Below are 20,080 nucleotides of genomic sequence, written 5' to 3' on the forward strand. Positions count from 1 at the left end.
AAAAACTTATTTGAACAAGAAAATTTTGGAATTAAAAACTTGTTTTTCTTTTGGCATAAGTTAATTAATTGATCATGCGTGACACAATAACGCAAATTATAAATATGTAAGCATAAAAGTGATACATGATCCATACATATTATTACTCAAATTTCGTAACAACTTTTTAGATCTTCCATTCTACATTAATTGCCATCACAACCCACAAGAATTGTCTTCATGTCATCAACCAACCCCTGCATTTGCTCTCTAGAGTGCAATGGTGCTGGGTACACACAAACACAATCCAGCCGTCCATCTCTGATCGTGTCGAAGATTGCAATGGAAGGGCCAATGCCATGCACTGAAGCACACCCCATGTATTCCTCAGCATGACTCTGCTTGTCGTTTGAATCATCAATCACTGGGTCCTCAAACACGACATGAACGATGTTCTTAAGGAAGACGACGAGGTGAAGGTAGGGTTGTCGATGGCCTTGCACATCAGGAAGTTGAGGTCAGCCATGTCGGAGAAGTGCTTGTTGTTGCTCTTAGAGCTTGCAAAGGCCTTGTAGGTTTTGTTGGCCAGCTCCCATAGAGTTTCTCCTCCTTTAGTAGCATGGGTGTTGAGGATGGCAGAGTGGTAAAATCCTGAATGTTGAAGGGTATTTCAGTCATTTCACAAGCATTACTAGTCAGCCATTAGCGTAGTTAGTAATTGTGGGTGAGGGCGTGCATATTCAAATTATGTGACACATCATATTTTAACTTAATGTTATTTGACACGTACAAGGAAACTCCCAATTTATATTCTTTTTTATGTACGTCTTTCATCTATACTAAAATACGTGAATTAATAACACCACATTTGTAATATTCCAATATTCAGTATCTATCAGCCATGTGCAATGACTTAATGAGTGTAACAGAAGAATATGGTGACCTACGATGATACAATGGTTTTGGGAGCTAAGGGGGCCGCATATGATATAATAAACCGTACCATTCTAGGTTGGCTGGGTCCGCAGGACATGTGTCAAAAAAAGATGCCATCTGGTACACTTTAGGATAGTGACTGTTAGCAAAATGGTTGTGTCAATTAATGTTTGTAAATATGTTCCCCACACAGTGGCGGATCCAGATTATGTGGGACGGGGCTTAGTGTAAAAGTTCTAAATTTTTTTATAAAGAAAATAATGCTAAAAAGATAAAAAGATAGTACTTCCATTCATAATTCATAACAAAACCAATAATACAAGTTACAATTGTCACCGACGAAGTTTTATATTCTCCAAAGCGTTGCATTATAGTTTCAAGTTATCAATACAAGCAAAACATCTCTCTCAATATAAACAATCGCTATCATTCAACCATTGATCTCCCCATTCTGCTGAAGTGGATTTTTAATAATATTCATGGCTAAAAATGCTTCTTCCTCTCCAGCTACAACCGGTAAAACCAAAGTCAATGTAAAAGCAAATACACATATAGGAAATATTTCATGCATTCCTTTCTCCACCATTTTTTCCGCAAGACTACTAATCCCTTCCAATTGAGAAAAATCAATATTCGAACACATATGATGAATATAAACACCAAGTTGATCTTCAAGCATCAATAAGTCTCTATCCGAAAAATCATAAGGATAAAATTGAGCAAGACGAACTAGCTTTCGTTTGTCAAAAGCTACAAAGTTATTTTTCGGACTCAAGCATGCCAAACAAGTAAGTAACTCAGTACTTACCTCGTTGAAGCGATCATTTAGTTCCACAAGTTGTCCATCAATTACATGAATAAACATCTCCACACGATAAGGATGATAATTTGTCTTCATTGGAGCATTACACCCGTGACCTCCCTGGAATTACATATTCCTCATCCATGGTAGGAACTATAATATCATGTTTGTAACAAAACAAAGATGCTTGCTCAACCAATTCTTCAAACTCATTATCCCTCATGAACTGCAGGTTTTCCTTGCATGTTGTCACTAAACTCATTGCACTCACAATGTCTTGATCTTTCTTTTGCAATGCTAGAGACAAAGTGTTTGTTATTCCCAATATAGCTTTCATTAAAAATAAATGAAACACAAACTCAAAAGATTGTATTTCTCTCCATAACTTATAGGCTTCACCCGAACTATAATTAGGATTATCATCAACAATCATTTGAAGCACATTCACCCAGATGGGAACATAGAAATGATACTAATCAACGTACCATAATGTGAGTTCCATCGTGTATCATTGCACTGCACGTTTGAGAGTAGTTTCTTGATTTAAGCCCCGCCCCGTTATAAGACAATCTTCTTCAAAAGCTCTCACAAGCTCTTCTTGGTATTGTGCTCTAAGTGCATCCCGACGCTTACAAGATGCTCCAACAACATTGACCAAACTATTAGCCGTTGTGAAAAAAGAGTTGACATCAATGTTTTTCTTTGCTACCGCAACAAGAGCTAGTTGAAGTTGATGAGCAAAACAATGAACATAAAATGCACAAGGTTGTTCTCTCAAAATCTTTGTCTTAAGGCCATTGAACTCACCTCTCATATTACTAGCTCCATCATAACCTTGTCCTCGTAGCTTGGAAAAGCTCAAATTCGCAGAAGAAAAGAATTCATCAATGGCTTCCTTTAGTGCACTTGAAGTAGTATCGGTCACATGTTGAACCCCCACAAACCTTTCAATTATTTGTCCTTTGTCATTCACATAACGCGAAGCACCATCGCCATTTGCTCCTTTATTGAAACATCACGTGCTTCATCCACCATTATGGAAAAATATCTATCTTTTACATCACTCAAGATAAGACCAATGGTTTCTTTAGCACAAGAATTGACAAGATCTTTTTGAATTGAAGGAGCTATTAACTTCAAATTTCCTGGAGCATTTTCCAACACAACGGCCTTAACTTTTTCATCATGATCCGCAAGAAATTGTAAGAGCTCTAAATAATTCCCTCTATTACTTGATTGGGCACTTTCATCATGACCACGAAAAGAAAGACCTTGTCGCAACAAATACCTAGTGCACTTAAGTGATGCATTCAAGCAAGTGCGATAAGCCGTCGTGAGCTTGGATTGTTTGCTTGATGACAATTTTTTCAATGTGTGTAGTTTGATGCATCAAATTGTAAGCAACTTCTCTAACTTGGTTGTGAACACTACCAACCGGTCCAACATGAAGATTAAATCTTTCTTTCGCCTTCTTCCAATTATTGAAGCCTACCCCAGTGAATGCATCACCACCCACTTGATCAAAATTTGATTTGAAGAGATAACAATGAAGACAAAATGCAGCATCTTTAGCAATACTATATTCCAACCAATCATGATCATCAAACCAATTAGCAATGAAGCGTCTATTAATTCCTGATTGATTAGTTTGTGGGAATTTATAACTTCTAGGTTGACAAGGTCCCTTTTGTAGATATGCTCTTTGAATCTCATCTCGAATATTATGACTATAATCCACCATTCGAGTTCTTAGTCCAGGGTCTGCCTGAAGATTAGCTAAGATCTCATCTACTTCAATTGGTCTTGCATTTGAACTACCCGGATTAGACGGAGAAGGACTATCTGTAGATAATTTTCTTTTAAAGAATCGTTCCATAAATTTACAAATCAATTAATTCAATCAATCATTAATTTTTACCCAAATTATCATATGAATATGAAAATGTCAATAACCCACTCTCAAAATTCAATATACTCCATAAACCCATATCAATCAATATTCAATATACTAAATTATCATATCAAATATCAATTAATATTCAATATACTCAATTCACATTTTCAATCAAGCATAAACTCAATCAATCTACATTAATATGATTATCACTATGATTCATATCATATCCATAAATTTCATTACATACAAAAAATATCAATATTATTCATATCCATAAATTTCAAGCATTAACTCAATAAAGCATAAATTCAATAATCATATAGCAATAAATTAAACATTTTCCATAAATTTCATATCAACAACAACAATAAATTTCAATATCAACAACAACAACAATATATATTAAACATTTTCCATAAATTTCATATCAACAACAACAATAAATTTTAATATCAACAACAACAACAATATATATTAAACATTTTCCATAAATTTCATAGCTAAGCTTACTTGTAGTTGAAAACAATGGAGGAGGGAGGAGGACGGCAGAACGGCGGTGATTGGTGGCCCAATGAAGAGTTGATGATGGAGGTTGTTGGAGGTTGGGAGGTTGGGGGAGAGGTTAGGGTTTGAGAGGGTGGGGAGAGGAAGTGTGAAATTGGAAATGAAGGGTTTGGGGCTGCTGTGCATATTCGCAAGGCTGTTGTTTTGTTGTTTTGTTTTTGTTTTTTAAAGCGGCTCAAACGACGACTGCGTCGTTTTGAGGGTGTCATTTAAAAAATTTGGTCAGAGCCTTTGCCAAAGCGACGTCGTTTGGCAAGGCAGTTTTACAAAAAAATTACAGCCAGGTTGACCAGCCCATGACTGTCTTCCTCTTCTCACAGGACTTTCATCGAGCGGATGGCGTGCATCCAAGGGCTTCAGCAGTTGTCCAAGGGGCTTCAATGGAGTCCCAGGCCATTTTTCCAACCTTCCAAGGGTCGTCCGAGGCCTGTTGTCCTTAACGTGGATCCGCCCATGTTCCTGCCCACACCTACGACACATCGTATTCGTATAGATAACAAATAACACATAATAATGTGACTAACTTATATAAGTACAAATGTGAGAATTATGCTTCCTATGAACATGAATAAGAAACAAGTCGCATGGGTGTCACATAAGTAATTTGATTTTAACACGACAAATATATGTTTTACTAACCTACCTTAATTACATGAAGTTATATCATGTTCAATTTGTGAAAATTTATAGAATTGGAGAAATGTTCTCATAATACAATTTATATTGTGAGACATAAAACACATATATAATTAATATTCTAAGACATAGCGAATCTAATCACAGCTTATGCAATCATGTCATATAAGATAATTATGTTGCCAAATAGTCCTAAAATATTTCTAGATGGAAAATGTTAGGAATATTTGTTATTGTACCACATTGTGCACCATATATCTAATAGAAATATAACATATGACCTACATTTATTAGAGAATGTACACAAGTGATACAATAATACATTGTGCATCATATATCTAACAGAAATATGAAATAACTACCCTACATCTATTATGATATGTTTGGATGAGAAAATTTAAAAGTGTAGAAATTAATGACGGAATTAAAAAATGACGGAAATTAATGTTCTAGAATTTGTAAAGTTTCTTGTTTGGATGACAGATTTAAAATATGAAATTTAACCTTTGTTTGTAAAGTTATATTTTTTAAAAACTCAATCTCTCTTGGAATTTTAGATAGAATTTAAAGTTGAGATTTATGACCTCCAAATTTCATTTTTTTTCCCACATAGAATTTTTAAATTTCTATGTTTTTGTATCCAAATACGGGAATTGGTTCGTGTAAATTTAGAAATTCTGACTTTTGTCAAAATCCCAAGTTTATTTCCCTCATCCAAACACACTGTAACATATGTATACACAAGTGATACCATAATGTAATTTCCCTAGCGCGTACAAGATATTTTTACTCCCGAACAGTCATGAATGCAAAAATGGTATTTGAACAGGGTTTGTGAATTACCAAAATGTTTATGTGAAAGAGCTGGATGGAGATTGGATCGACAATCAGTGAGTGTCACTACACCGTACTTCTTCTGATTTTCCAGACGATAATCATCCACAGCCATCAAACCAGCAGCCACCAATGCTGCACATAATTTAATCCCTCTTGTCTTGCATCCCTACAATAATCAAATTAATTAAGCTAATACCACAAATTGAATTAAATTAATCAATCCATTGTATATATATGTGCAAATTAAATGGTTAATGTAATAAAACTTACATTGAGAACCCTCTGAGTGTCATCTTCATTCATCTGCAGCCTCACCACCCGAGAAACCCTAGCCGATTTGGTGTCGGTGAATTTCATATTAGTCAGCCTCAGGGAATTAACAGAGTAACTAAGCATGTCCATTCCACGTATCCACATAGCCTTCTTACCCTTCCCACAAGGAATAAGATCCTCAATTCCCAAATTGACCTCCCCTTTGTTCCCAATTTCCATATTCACCTCTCTCCCTTCGTCTCCACCACCCATCAACCCCACCACCTCTCTCAGAAAAGACACTGACGTGGTACGGTCACACGCTGAGACATGAAGCCTCAGCGCCACGACCCACGTGGCGCTTGGCAGAGCATAGATGCTTGCGAAGAACATGTCTTGGTCAGTTGTGCATGTAGTGTTCTTCAGCTGCCAAGGGTTTTGGTTCAGCTCATGCTCAAGGATCAGGTGAAAAGCAGAGACTGAGGGGTTGCTAATTGGGCTGTAGAGGGTTTCAAGGATTTCCAAAGTTGATGAGAGGCTGAACGATTTGATTTGGACATAGGGAGTGGGGGATGGGACAAAGGAGAGTGTGTTTGTTTTGGGGTTTGTATGGAGCCTTGAGTTGAGGATGGGGTGGGAGTTTTGGACTTTAAGGAGGGCAGTTTGGAGATTGAGCACATCCGGGGTTTCGAGGCATGAAGGGCTAGCACCGTGATGCCGGTGCCGCCAGGCACGGCGTGACACCAGCTGGTCTCTGTGCCTCCAACTGGTCGGCCTTTTGGCTCAGCCATTTTCAAAGTCTTGATGAAATATTTCGTACCAGCAGTGGCTTTTTAGTGCTGTTGTTTTGTGGTGCTAGTACGTGAGTGGTAGTGGGATATTTTATAGGCAAAAAGGGTGGGGTGGAGGGTCGCATCATTGTCTTTCTTTGTATAAAAAACGAACCTTAGGGTAGCATGGCTAATTAATGAATTTTACATTGATTTCTATATGCCCTCGTACTTTGGTAGGTGACTTGGTGCAGAATCTGGTTATGAAACAATTGACCTTTCAATTGAGAAGATTTTGAAAGGCTAAATTTTCCAACATTTTAATGACATTTTTTAAGGGTATTGCCCTATGGATTCAAGCACCTTAAAAGTCTTTAAATTATGCTAATTATAAAGATTTATACATCAAAGTAATAAACAAATAATTTCAAATACTATTTAGTTAATATTATATGATGAGCAATGATGGAAACATGAAATTATTTAGGGCCTGGTTTTTTTGTCTTGGCTTCTTCTATAATATAATATATAATGGTTTAAATTGTCTAGAATTTTTTTTAGTGGGGCTAAAGCACGAAAACAACATAACTAAACTCGAACAAGGCCTATAGTCTAGTTAACTTTAGAAATTCTGCGTGATTGTTAGTGGATGCGCACCAGATTGTCTTAATTTTGATGTTTGACCGCTTCGTTATTGTAATGGCCCTTTGTGACTAGTTTGTATTGGTCCTTTGTGGCTAGTGACTTTTTTGCTGAATTATGAATGCAATCAGTGGAGGTTCAAAGATTTGAAAGTAGGACAGGCAAAACTTACCAAATTTGATAGTACAACTTAATTTAATTAATAAACATAAAAAAATAACACATAGAAAGGAGCAAAAAATGAATGAGAGAATCATAACCAAAGAATCTCGTTGGATAAATGGTAAATTAATCAAGACATATGCACGCCTATCGTTAACATATCATATTTCCTTTTTTTTTTTTTTTTTGTATTTGTATTTGTATTTGTTTGTTCTTCCAAAAAATAAGAGTTATTCTATTTAAATCTCGCACTTCTATTTGTTCACCTCAATTTCTAATTCAAATTTTCACAATTTCTAAGAAAACCTCACTATCTTCCCAAACTACTTCTAAATATAGACCTAGCAGAAAAAAAAAAAAAAAAAAAACTCATCAACCTCATAATCCACACCCCGCTACCTTGCCCCTCACCACTCTAAGTTCACTTCAACCTCACATTACTTAAAGAAACACTGTTGTCAAATATGTAGCAGCATTGAAAATGAACTATGAGGTTTTGTGAAGAGAAAATGAGAGTGTAGTAGGTTTCTTGGATTGAAAGAGAAGTAATTTGGCAATAGGGTGTAGAGGAGTTTGTGCTTTTCTAAAACTTAATATGAAGAGTGGTGGAGTGTGTATATAGATGTACTAGGATTAAGTATTAAGTTGGATGATCTTTTTTGTCTTTTTACACCATAATAAAACTTAAGAGCTTAATAATTGAAGTATTAAGGTGAACAAAAAAAAGTATGGGGTTTAAATAAAAAAACTAAAAAATAATATGATATGACCATCAAATCATTCGTATTAAAAAATAAAATCTCAGGAGAAGAGAAATTAAAATAAAATAAAATTAGAAGTCGTAGTAATGCACAAAGAATAACAATATAAAAGAGGAAACTATAAGAAGACTATTGTATTTTGTCTTCACAAGCAATAATATTTTGTTTTTAGGTTTCTATGTAGATATTTTTCTTCTTTGTACTAAGAATGAGGAAAAGAACATACGCTTAAGGGGTAAAAAAGAAATAATGACATAATCACATGTTGACAGGAAAAAGAAAGGAAAACAATACATGATGATGGGTAAAAATGACAACTAGAAGAGTGAGTAACTATATTATTTAATGAGGGTTGGATTTTAAATTTTCCCAGCATAAAAAAGCTTTGCCCAACCAAAAGAAGAATAGGAGAAGTTGAGCGGTGGGACTCAGGTAGGCAGTTTATGTTTGTGTAGGCTAATATATGTAGCTATTTGTTTATTTGGAAAAATTTGGGCTGGGCAATAGCCTACCCTGCCCTTGGCATAGATCCACTAGTGAATGCAATCCTAGAATTTCTATAATTTTTTTTTTTAAAAAAAAGAAAAAAACCTAAGGTGAAACTCAGCACCAAATTAAAGCCTAGTACAGTCCCTTAAGGCCATGTTTGGTACGCCCCACTGGACTAGATTAGGTTAAATAGCTCTTTCGAACTCTTGTTTTGGTAAAGCTATGATTAACGTGAGTACATGAGATTGTATAGTCCAATAGTGAAAAAATGTCTCACTCGCTCGTCTAATACAGTGAGCTTGAAAAGTTGTCCGCTAAATAGCATGCTCACTAAATAGAACATGTGAGTCCGACGCCTTTCTTTAAAAAATATCAAAATTTTATTTATTTATTTTTAATTATTGTTTTAGATCTTTGAATGGGTTTTTTTGCAGCATTTATTTTTTTTTAAATAAAAATCCGTAATTGAATTTAAATATTACAATAATTATTTTGATATTGCATTTGGAAAATCAAACTATAGTAATTTACAAATGTTTGATATTTTTTATATTGAAACAAGTTTAATAATTCATGATGTCATGCTTTTTTTTATCGAAAGCAATTTTACCTTGTCAAATTATATTTTTCAGTTTGAAGTCAAAAGTCAAATATACAAAAATTATACATATATATTAATCTTGGTGTATATTGTTATAAATCTTTGAATTGGTTTCTTTGTAGCATTTATTTACCTATTAGGTTAAAAACTCCAATTAAATTTAAATATTATAAGATTATTTTTTTAGTAAGACACAACATCAAACATAGGTCTTTACTATTTTTAAAATCCAGCTGTTTCTTAGTTCGACCTATCACCAAAGCGTAAATCAAGTGATTAATCCAAGCGCTTAGGCCAATAGGCCAGCTAATTCTGAGAGAGTCAGTCCCAAGATTTAGTCCAGTCCTATGATAGTTATGCCTATTGATGATGGTCATATTCATCAGCTTGTGTAGATAGGTTAATTTATGTCGTCTCTGTTAGACTTATTGCATGTGGTCGATATGAGAGACGATAAATTAATTAAGTCTCTGTCATATACTTATTGCATGTGGTCGATATGAGTGACAACAAATTAATTAAGTCTCGTTGTCATAGACTTATTACATGTAATTTAACATAGACTTATTGCATGTGGTCGATATTAGTGAACGCCACAACTATAATTTACGCCATTAATCAATGTCGTCTTTGTCGACTCATTAGCTTGTGTAGATAAGAGTGATGGCGGGAGATATGAAGAGCTAGGAGAGAGAACAAAAACTGCGTGAAGATCACGCCACAACATAGAAGATTGTGTTGTCAAGAGAGAGGCTCACTTCGGGTTTTACCCATCAACATGATTAAAGGATTTGTCAAATAGTGGAATTTTTTTTTTTCATCAATGCTGGAAATTGTATGGCAGCTAAGTCATTGGTGAAATAGCAACCATTATGTTAGGAGCAGTCTAGGGCATTCAATATTAGAATGTAACCCCACACCTTTTCTTACGACCCATCACTGAGGCTCATAAATCAAATCCTAGTGCTATTTGATTCAGAAGAGGTTGTGAAAGTCGCAATGTGTAACATCCCACATCGACTAACGGAGAGGGGGTGATGTGCCTTATATGTACATGCCCACCTCCGTCTAGCACAATGCCTTTTGGGATCTCACTGGCCTTTCGGAGTCATGAAATGAGGTTAAGCTTAGTTTGGGCTAGAGCAATCCTAGGATGGGTGACCCATTGGGAAGTTGCTTGTGAGCTCATAGAAACAAAACCGAGCAGAGGAATTGCCCAGCAAACAATGTCGTCTTACAGCGTGTAGGCAATCAAGGATGTGTGATAATATTGCGTATCAGAGCTACCATGCGTGTGTGTAGCAGTGTGCATGAGGACACATCGGGGGCCCTAAGGTGGAAGTGTAACATCCTACATCAACCACCAGGAGAAGGAGTGATGTACTTTATATGTACATACCCACCTCCATCTAGCACGAGGCCTTTTGGGAGCTCATTGGCAGTCATGGGAACTTCGGTTTATTAATTTGGGCTAGAGCAATCCTATGATGGGTGCCCCACTGGGAAGTTGCTTGTGAGCTCCTAGAAACAAAACTGTGAGGGCAGAGAGAGGGGCCCAAAACGGACAATATCGTGCTACGACGGAGCGGATCCAAGATGTGACACAATGTGAAAGCTTATATATGGTGGATTTGGCTTAAATGCAAATCCAGTTGGTTCACCGTACAACTAAATGAACAACGGTCCTATGTTTTGGATGTCCTAGGCGAACATCTTAAATGCGGCCTTTTACTCTATATGTATATAGAGTATGTGAATTTTTTTTGGTAAGTACAAAAAAATATTATATGAAGTCAAATTCACAATTGTAATATAAAAGAAACAATCAATATGTAATGGGCAATGATTTCCCTACTCCTATTTTATCCACTTACACTCCTTTTTTAGTTATAAAAAAGGAGTGTAAGTAGATAAAATAGGAGAAAAAGGAGTGGGGAAATCACCACTCTATGTAATTTACACAATAACTTTATAAAATCCATTAAAACATCACTTGAATATCACTCGTCCTACATTTTTCGATTCAAAAGTATCAATTAACTTTACATAATCAAGTTTTTGTATCATGTATTTTTCAATTTCCTAATTGATTAAACTAGGTTAAATGTTTTAAGCTATAAGTTTAAAAAATAATTGGGTCTTCATTGAGTTTTCTCTTCTTTATTTTGAATTGAATGATTATGTAATTTGGGCCCAACATAATATTTATATAATATTGTTTTATTTTATTTTTAAATATAGGTTTGTACATATAGTTTTTAAGGCCTTCTGCTCTTCCAAAGATATCATCTTGCCTGCTTGTGCCCAGGGCCTCCTTTGACTAAATGGGTAACTTTGTTTATTTCGATGCCCAAATTCAACTACACCCAAACATCTACCCCAATCCAAATTAAAATCTATATATAAAGACAGAAGGCCTTAAAAGTGAAACATTGAGATAAAATTGTAAGATAGCACTGAAGTAAATAGCAATACACGTCTTATTTGAATATAACCCTTGATTATGGCTAGGAGAGAGCAAATATGATAAACAATGATCAATTTATGTCAAAACTTGGTATTAGTTTCTCCCAATATCTCAATTTCATGTAGTTGCAAAATTGTTGAAGCATTTGTTGTTGTCATAAATCATTACTTGTTTAATAAATTCTCAATAGTCATCCGTATTTTAAAATACTTTACTCTTAATTTCATTATAATCGTGTGTTGTTCGTCATGCTAGTCTTACTTATATATGGTCTTCATGTAAGTGTTGCAACAACATCAAGAAAGGGTGCTATAAGATATACAAAAACTTTCTTTTTTGAAAGACTTACTGTAGTTAAATTTTATTATTCTTACTGTAGTTAAATTTTATTATTCACTCACTTGCCTCGGACTTTTGGTGAAAATGCCATTTGTAAATTAGTTGAATTACATGTTTGGCCCATAGTGTTTGATTCATTTTTTACTGTGGTTCATCTTATTTCACTATGATCAATTTTAGTCTTTGTAGCCTTGTTTGACTTGCAAAGAAAGCCAAAATTGTAATTTACGTCATATTAATCAATGGAATTCCACGTCGCGTCGTACCATCACCATTGCGATGTTCTTCTTGTTTATCCAAAACGTTCAGAAACATCCCAAAAGTAAGCATTTCGTTTATTTCCCATAATAATGTTGAAATTGTAATACGACTATATATTAGCTTTTGATTTAGTGGTCGTTATCTTCATTTTGTTGAAAAATGTCTTATGTTCAACTTGTGAGAACGTCACATATGTGTCGTGAATATGATACCTAATTTGCGACTACCATATATATTTCCCTCACTATAGAATTTCGCTTAATATTATTGTGTATATAGTCCGTTGTAAAATTAGCTTTGCGCAAGGAAAGCCAAGCCCAAAGGCCTAAAACTAGCAGTCCAATACCCATATACGACTCACAAGTGACTTCTTTAAATACAACGCGACCAGAGCCTGCAAAACACAATATTCCCTGGTCCGACAAAAAACAAGGGCAATATAGTCTAATCCACGAACCTGAAATTGAAATTGAACATATCCACATCATCCAAACCGTCCGATCTACATTCTTTGAACCTTTGAAGTGGAGCCGTCGATATAATATTTAGAGAGAGAGAGCGCCTCTCAAAATTTCAAATCTCACTCTCATCCCGCTCTCTTCCCATTTCAGACCAAAAGAGGGAGAGAAATCCATTTCGCATTTCACATTCTCTCCACAGAGATACAGAGAGAGAGAGAGAGAGAGAGAGAGGTGTGTGTGTGAGAGAGAAGCACAGAGAAACATTTGGGGGAGTGGATCTAGTACAAGCGAGAACATCATAGGTTCGTGCGGCTCTCCCTCGCCTTCTCGCCATCGCATCAGAATGTCGGGTCGCCACGATAAGGAGAAGGGCGTCAACGTCCAGGTCCTCCTTCGTTGCAGGTACTTCCCTTCTCTATGGTTAGGGTTTTTAAAAATTGTTACAGATTTATGCGGCATCATTTTGAAATCCCCAATTACTTGCCCATATTCTTAATTTGCTAATTTTAATTCTGCTTTAGGCCGTTTAGTGACGATGAGTTGCGGAGCAATGCCCCGCAGGTTATTACTTGCAATGAATACATGAGAGAAGTGGCTGTGTCCCAGAACATTGCAGGCAAGCATATAGATAGGGTTTTCACTTTCGATAAGGTATTTTCCTTCAACCCATACGCTGTTTTCTTGTTTCATGTTTTCTTGTACGAAAACTTTCAATTTGGTAGAGTAATGCTCCAATTTTATTATTTTTGTTGCTTTTTTTTAGGTTTTTGGTCCCAATGCTCAGCAGAGGGATCTTTATGAGCAAGCTGTGATTCCAATAGTGAATGAAGTCTTAGAAGGCTTCAATTGTACCATTTTTGCTTACGGTCAAACTGGCACAGGAAAGACCTACACAATGGAGGGTGAATGCAAAAGGGCAAAGGTACTGTGTGTCCTTTGTCTTGTAATTAGTTTCGTGGTGATGTTTTATACTTTTTCGTTTATAAAAACGGTTGATATCATGGGCCCTTGCAACAGAGTGGGCCAAATGGAGAATTGCCTCCCGAAGCTGGAGTTATTCCGAGGGCTGTCCAGCAGATTTTTGATACCCTTGAGGGCCAGAACGCAGAGTACAGTGTAAAAGTCACTTTCTTAGAGCTTTACAATGAAGAGATTACCGATCTGCTTGCTCCAGAGGAACTTTCCAGAGTTTCTTTGGAGGAGAAGCAGAAAAAGCAGTTGCCTCTCATGGAGGATGGGAAAGGTGGAGTCCTTGTAAGAGGTTTAGAGGAGGAAATTGTGACGAGTGCTAGTGAGATTTTCACTCTACTTGAAAGAGGGTCTTCAAAGCGTCGCACTGCAGAAACTTTATTGAACAAGCAATCAAGGTAATGCAAATGCTTCTTTTACTGTCATTTTTTTTGGGGTGTCGACTTTTCTGCGTGTTACAGAATTTTTTTTTCCTTTTTCGAATTCAGTCGGTCACATTCTCTCTTTTCCATCACGATACACATTAAGGAAGCAACCCCAGAAGGTGAAGAGTTGATCAAATGTGGAAAGTTGAATCTGGTTGATTTGGCAGGCTCAGAAAATATCTCTCGTTCGGGTGCTCGAGAGGTGAAAATATTTTGTTTTACTGTTCTAGTTTTAAATAGTGTGATTGGGAATTGCTTTATTAATTCTATCCTTGAACTGTTCTTATTTTGTGTTATACAATTATTAGGGTCGTGCAAGGGAAGCCGGAGAAATCAACAAAAGTTTACTGACTTTAGGGCGAGTAATCAATGCTCTGGTGGAACATCTTGGACATATCCCTTACAGGTTTGCATGCACTTTTTATCCTTATGCCTATGTTCTTCGTTCTTCTCAATTGTGATAACAGATTGTATTTGGAATCAGGGATAGCAAGCTAACACGATTACTTCGGGATTCACTTGGAGGAAGAACCAAGACGTGCATCATAGCTACAGTTTCGCCAGCTGTGCACTGTCTGGAGGAAACTTTGAGCACACTGGATTATGCACACAGGGCGAAAAATATAAGAAATAAACCTGAGGTTTGTTATTCCATACTGGTACTCACAATTTGTTGATCTAACATGTCCTTTTTGGGTAAGTTTGTATAGTTTTTGGGGAAGTTGATTGTGGGTGCATAGAAAGTTATAAGCTTTTTTGTTACTGGAAGAAATGTAATAATCAAGTCATTTTCTTTGTGAAGTTTGTACATTATTACAAACTTATAGGAATGGTTATTCTGTTTTAGCAAATTGTCTGTGTTCTGTGAAGACTGTAGCTATGATCGCCATATGAGGCTCAATTTTTTGTAATATTCTTTTTTATGTTATTGCACAATGCTATGGTTGTATGTGATCTGTGGGATGTGTCGAATCCTTTAGTATTGTATAGTGTTTCATAAAATTATTAGGAGTTGCATCTATATCTATTGAAATTATTTTTGTTGTGGTTGTTTGTAGGTAAATCAAAAAATGATGAAATCAACTCTTATCAAGGATCTTTATGGTGAAATTGAACGGCTTAAGGCAGGTCAGACACTTTGGATTCCAGTTGTTAAGTAAAGTTGTCTGTGTAACTTGAGGTGATTGTTCTAATATTGTGATTGCGTTCAGAGGTTTATGCTGCACGTGAAAAGAACGGTGTCTATATCCCAAAGGAGCGCTACTATCAGGAGGAAAGTGAAAGGAAGGTATGATTATTACTTCATTGTCCTGCAGTTTCTTAATGATCGTATTTGTATTTGGATCTGTTTGATAGTGTTTTTGAGGTATTGTTAACTCCTGATTCAATTTCTATGAATACAAGAGTTGCTTTCTGCTTTTGAAATTATCTTTTGGCTTTGTGAAATTTAACTTTCCGTTTCTCCCTTCTTTGCTTGTTGCTAGGGTGGTGGTAGTTATTATGCCCTTAGATAAGCACCTCTTGCCATATATGTTGAAATACAAGCTTTTGTTTCCTTTTTCGTTGATTATCCATTTCTGAGGGGTCTTATGGATTCCATTTTCTATATACTTATGCTCTTTCTTCTTGTGTCTAGTCCATGGCTGATCAGATTGAGCATATGGGGGTTATGCTAGAGACCCATCAAAAGGTTTGTTTGTATGATACTTGTGAGTCACTGAACTCTACTGGTTTTATGTTATATCTAACTTCAATTTTACATATATGGGATGTTACACACAGCAATTTGAGGAGTTGCAGGAGAAATATAATGTCCAGGTTCGACAATGTCATGATTTGAGTGGCAAACTCGATTCAACCGAGGTGAGATATTTCCATATACTGTATTCTTGGCTATGGATTTTTGTTTGCTTGTAGATTCTGAAACTAAGTGCAAAAACAATTTTGCAGAAAACTTTGAATCATACCACTAAGTTGCTTTCTACGGCTGATGAAGAATTGATGAAATGTCAATATGCTCTGAAAGAGAGGGATTTTATTATCTCTGAGCAGAAGAAAGCGGGTATATCTGAATCCTTAACTTCTTGAATTTGATTGTCTTCTGCGTTTATGTTGTTTGTTTTGATATATTGAATGCATGGCAGAAAGCGCCCTGGCTCATCAAGCATGCATGTTGCAATCTGACTTGGAGAAAGCACTTCGTGATAATGCTTCCTTGTTCTTAAAAATTGGTTTGTGTCGTACATTAAGAAATTAGTTTTCAACTTATTTTAATTGTCTACCAAATTGACTAAATTTTTCTAATTTTTGGTTTATGATGTGATATTGCGCAGGTAGAGAGGACAAGCTGAGTGCTGATAATAGGTTGGTAGTGAATAATTACCAGGCAGATCTTGCCCAACAAATTGGTTCTCTTTGCCAGATGGTGGCAACATCAATGTCTCGTCAGAATGAACACCTTCAGTGTGTTGAGAACCTCTGTCATTCTTTTTTAAGTGCACACGTTAAGGTATTGTTTGAATGTTTTCAACAGTTTTCTCTTTCTTTATATTTGTTTACGTTTTGGTTTGTGTTTTAATGATGTTTTCATGGTTTTGGACTTCCTGCTTTTAGGCGATTATGGATATGAAGCACAAATTGACATCTTCAAGGACTTTGTATCTGTCTCATATTGAGGCAGTGCAGAACGTTGTGCGTTTGCACAAGGCGAGCTCTAATGCTGCTCTAGAGGAAATTTCATCTTTGGCTTCTTCTAATGCAAATTCTGTTGAAGAAGTAGGTTGCAACAAAGGAGTTCCCCTGTTGCACTATTTTAATTTTCTTATTTTTGCGACTTCTGTTGATTGATAACGAGCTTATTTATTTATTTTTTCGTAACCAGTTTCTAGCTTCAGATGCTGGTGAAGCAGCTTCAATATTTGAGGATCTTCAGAGTGGTCTCTCGACACAGCAGGGTGAAATGGTAGCCTTTGCTAAGGAATTGAAACAGGTACGTGATCTGACATGTACCGTATTGCATTTTCAAGTTTTGGTAGCTTTGGAGGTTCTTATAAAGTTCATGTATGAAAATGTATGTTGTGCATCAACTATTTTGCATCGCATGGAAAAATAACTTTGCTTCTCACCTATATTTCTCTGAATTGCTTTTCATAAAAGTTTCTTATTTAGTTGCTGCAAATTTTGTATAACAGAGGTTCCATTCTAGTATTAAGCAAACAAAGGACATTTCTGAGTACTCTCAAGGATTCCTACACAAGCTTTTGGAAGAATCAAAGAGGCTTGAAGATCATGTGGCACAGACGAGCGATATTAAAATGAATAGTATTGCTGAATTTCAGAAGGCTTATGAGGTATGTATACACAATCATTGTACATATGTAGCGTCTTCTTGGAATTTTGCTGACATGCTAAGTGTTTGTGCCACACAGGAGCAGTCGAAATCTGATGCTGAGAAGCTTATTGCTGATATCTCTAGCTTAGTCTCTATTCACATTTGTCGCCAAAAAGAGATGGTTTGTTTGTGTTGATTTTTTATTTTTGTTATTAGTTTTTCAAACTAAGGCATGTATTCAATCTCATTCCAAAATGATTGCTGGTTGAACTGCCAGGTGGATTCCAAGCTTGTTGGTTTCAGAGAAGGTGCTATTGCAGACAAGTCTTTCATGGATGGTCATGTTTCCTCCATGGAGGGTATTGCCACAGATGCAAAAAGAAAATGGATGGAATTTTCAATGCAAGCAGAGAATGACGCTAAGGATGGTGCTGATTATTCTGCTGCAAAGCATTGTCGCATGGAGGTTCTTTTACAGAAAAGGTAAGTTAATGCTTTATGTTATATATCGAGTCTTGATCCATATACTTTGTTTTCTTGAATGTTGATGTTTGTTCTGTCCTTTTATTTGTTTAGTGTAAGTACTGTTGATTCAGCTTTGGAGCACTGGAAAATGACGCAGGAGTCTGTGAATGATATGGGAAATAAACATGTTTCAGCCATGGTGTCACTTATCAGGTGGGGAAACCCTTTTCACATCTTGTTCATTAGGATTTTTGTTGCCTTTGCCTAAATTTTGTGTGGGCAACCCACTTTAATGTTCTTTTAAAAAAAGTATATACAGGAGAAAGGACATTGCTTGTTAACCTTAACAGAAAAAAGGGCACTTCTTGTTAAACAATATAGGGACATGTTTTCAGTTCTATGCAAAGTGTAGATTTTGTTTGTCGATTGTTCTAAATCTATTATATTTTGGTGCAGGAATGCTTCTGATTGTAATGAGCAACATGATGTTGAGATCAATTCAGTGAGGGCTGCAGTTGAGCAAGATGTGGCAAAGAATAGTGAGGATGTCATTCAGCATGTTGATTGTGAGTTTTGTTTTTCTTATTCTAATATATCAACTGGTGATTGCACAAATACTCTGAATCTCAGTCCAGCTTAGATGATTTGTCCTTATGTGTTTGTGATCAATGTTCTTTCATAAATGTTTTAATTGTGTAAATGAAATGTTAGTGTGATCCAATTGGTAATCAAGTGCCTGTTAGTTGGACACATTCCAAAATGTTTGCGGTTTGAAAAGTGGCCGAGAGAGTGGATGACATACAAATAATTGTTTCGTTTCGTACTCTGGGGGTTGTATCTCCTACAATCTACCATGCTTCTTTGCTATATATATTTTTCTTTTTTAGAAATAATGCAGTTATAATAATTGTAGAATTTGGTTGTTTTCTTTTGGGATTTATGCATTTCGATTTGAACAATGATGAAATTGGAATGTTGTCATGAAATGTAGATAAAGATTCATATAAGTTTTCTAAGCATACGATTTATGAAACCTCCTACAGGTGTGCATGAGCAGGAGCGTGAATCTATTTCTGAAATCTTGGAGAATATCAAGGCTCATTCAAATACCCTTGAGACTTTTCAGGAGGATCACTCTGGCCAAGCTGCATCAATTGAAGAGAGGGCACGGGATACCTTCCAGAACCAGTATGCGGTAAGCTGTTTTTCCTCACAACTTGTCATTATGATGATGAGGATTAATGAACTTATCACTCATGATTATCTTCATGAAGTGGGCATACTTTGTGCCTGATATGTAAGAAAAGTAACTGAGGTTGGCAATTTATCCCTACTGGTTTAGTATATGTGCGCATTTGCAATTCAGTTCATGACTTTGGTGTTTAATATGTAGGATTATGAACCTAGTGGATCTACACCCGAAAAGACTGAGCCAGAAGTTCCAAGCAAGGGCACGATTGAGTCACTTCGAGCCATGCCTATGGAAGCTCTTGTTGAGGAATTCCGGGAAAACCATTCATACGAATCATTCGATGTGAAGGAGTTGAAACCGTCACTTATACCCCGGTCACCGCTTACACAACTAAACTAGTAGTGGTGTGATTTTAGCTCAATCACTTGCATTAAATTGGTATTTGTATTTGTATCATTATCCTACAATTTTTCTTGCTTTTGAGAAAAAGGATGTAAGAGAAGGGTGTATTGCTTGTTCCTAGCACAAGTCAGTGTATCAATAAATCCAGTCTTTGGATTTAGCAGTGTAGCTCGATATAGGAATGTATATTGAAGGCAGAAACCTACCTACATGTGTTTTAAGTTTTATTCCATATATGCTATTTTGTTAAGCCAATTGTGTACGTGATAATTGTTTGGTTTCCTTTAGTTTTAGGAAAGCGCTTTTTTCAAACACATCGTAAGTTCTTTGGATTACAGTACTTTTGTATGTGTAATTTGCTAATTTCTGAATAAAAATGTTTGTTTTTTTAAATATTTTTTATTATAAAAATACTAATTTCTTTAAAACGGATGACCAAA

The 20,080-nt window shown here is 36.0% G+C and overlaps 1 protein-coding gene and 2 pseudogenes across 2 annotated transcripts; 1 reads left to right on the forward strand and 2 right to left on the reverse strand.

The window, feature by feature from the left end:
- Nucleotides 1-79: 79 nt before the first annotated feature.
- LOC103341757 (uncharacterized) lies at nucleotides 80-6,770 on the reverse strand (annotated as a pseudogene). The gene is made up of 3 exons (XR_016122985.1): nucleotides 5,922-6,770; nucleotides 5,658-5,817; nucleotides 80-630 (listed from the first exon to the last, which is right to left on the reverse strand). The product of XR_016122985.1 is annotated as an uncharacterized LOC103341757 (transcript).
- LOC148914708 (uncharacterized) lies at nucleotides 2,250-4,658 on the reverse strand (annotated as a pseudogene).
- Nucleotides 6,771-12,983: 6,213 nt separating the features above from the next.
- Nucleotides 12,984-19,895, forward strand: LOC103341756 (P-loop containing nucleoside triphosphate hydrolases superfamily protein). The gene is made up of 23 exons (XM_089043139.1): nucleotides 12,984-13,258; nucleotides 13,378-13,507; nucleotides 13,620-13,778; nucleotides 13,874-14,223; nucleotides 14,314-14,452; nucleotides 14,559-14,656; nucleotides 14,735-14,891; nucleotides 15,309-15,378; nucleotides 15,462-15,538; nucleotides 15,887-15,940; nucleotides 16,033-16,113; nucleotides 16,201-16,312; nucleotides 16,395-16,481; nucleotides 16,584-16,759; nucleotides 16,864-17,025; nucleotides 17,132-17,239; nucleotides 17,442-17,600; nucleotides 17,679-17,762; nucleotides 17,859-18,064; nucleotides 18,158-18,259; nucleotides 18,503-18,612; nucleotides 19,090-19,241; nucleotides 19,440-19,895. Exons 1-23 carry the CDS (start codon nucleotides 13,200-13,202, stop codon nucleotides 19,635-19,637), a joined length of 3,030 nt encoding a protein of 1,009 aa, XP_088899265.1. The 5' UTR covers nucleotides 12,984-13,199; the 3' UTR covers nucleotides 19,638-19,895.
- Nucleotides 19,896-20,080: the final 185 nt, after the last annotated feature.

Source organism: Prunus mume, linkage group LG8 (genome assembly GCF_029339155.1).
Source record: "Prunus mume cultivar Tortuosa linkage group LG8, ASM2933915v1, whole genome shotgun sequence".
Lineage (NCBI taxonomy): Eukaryota > Viridiplantae > Streptophyta > Magnoliopsida > Rosales > Rosaceae > Prunus > Prunus mume.

Coding starts and splice junctions, on each gene's coding strand:
- LOC103341756 (XM_089043139.1), top strand. CDS start 13,200: ATGTCGGGTCGCCACGATAAGGAGAAGGGCGTCAACGTCCAGGTCCTC. Junction 14,657..14,734: donor CTTGGACATATCCCTTACAG/GTTTGCATGCAC, acceptor ATTTGGAATCAG/GGATAGCAAGCTAACACGAT. Junction 16,482..16,583: donor TTCCTTGTTCTTAAAAATTG/GTTTGTGTCGTA, acceptor GATATTGCGCAG/GTAGAGAGGACAAGCTGAGT.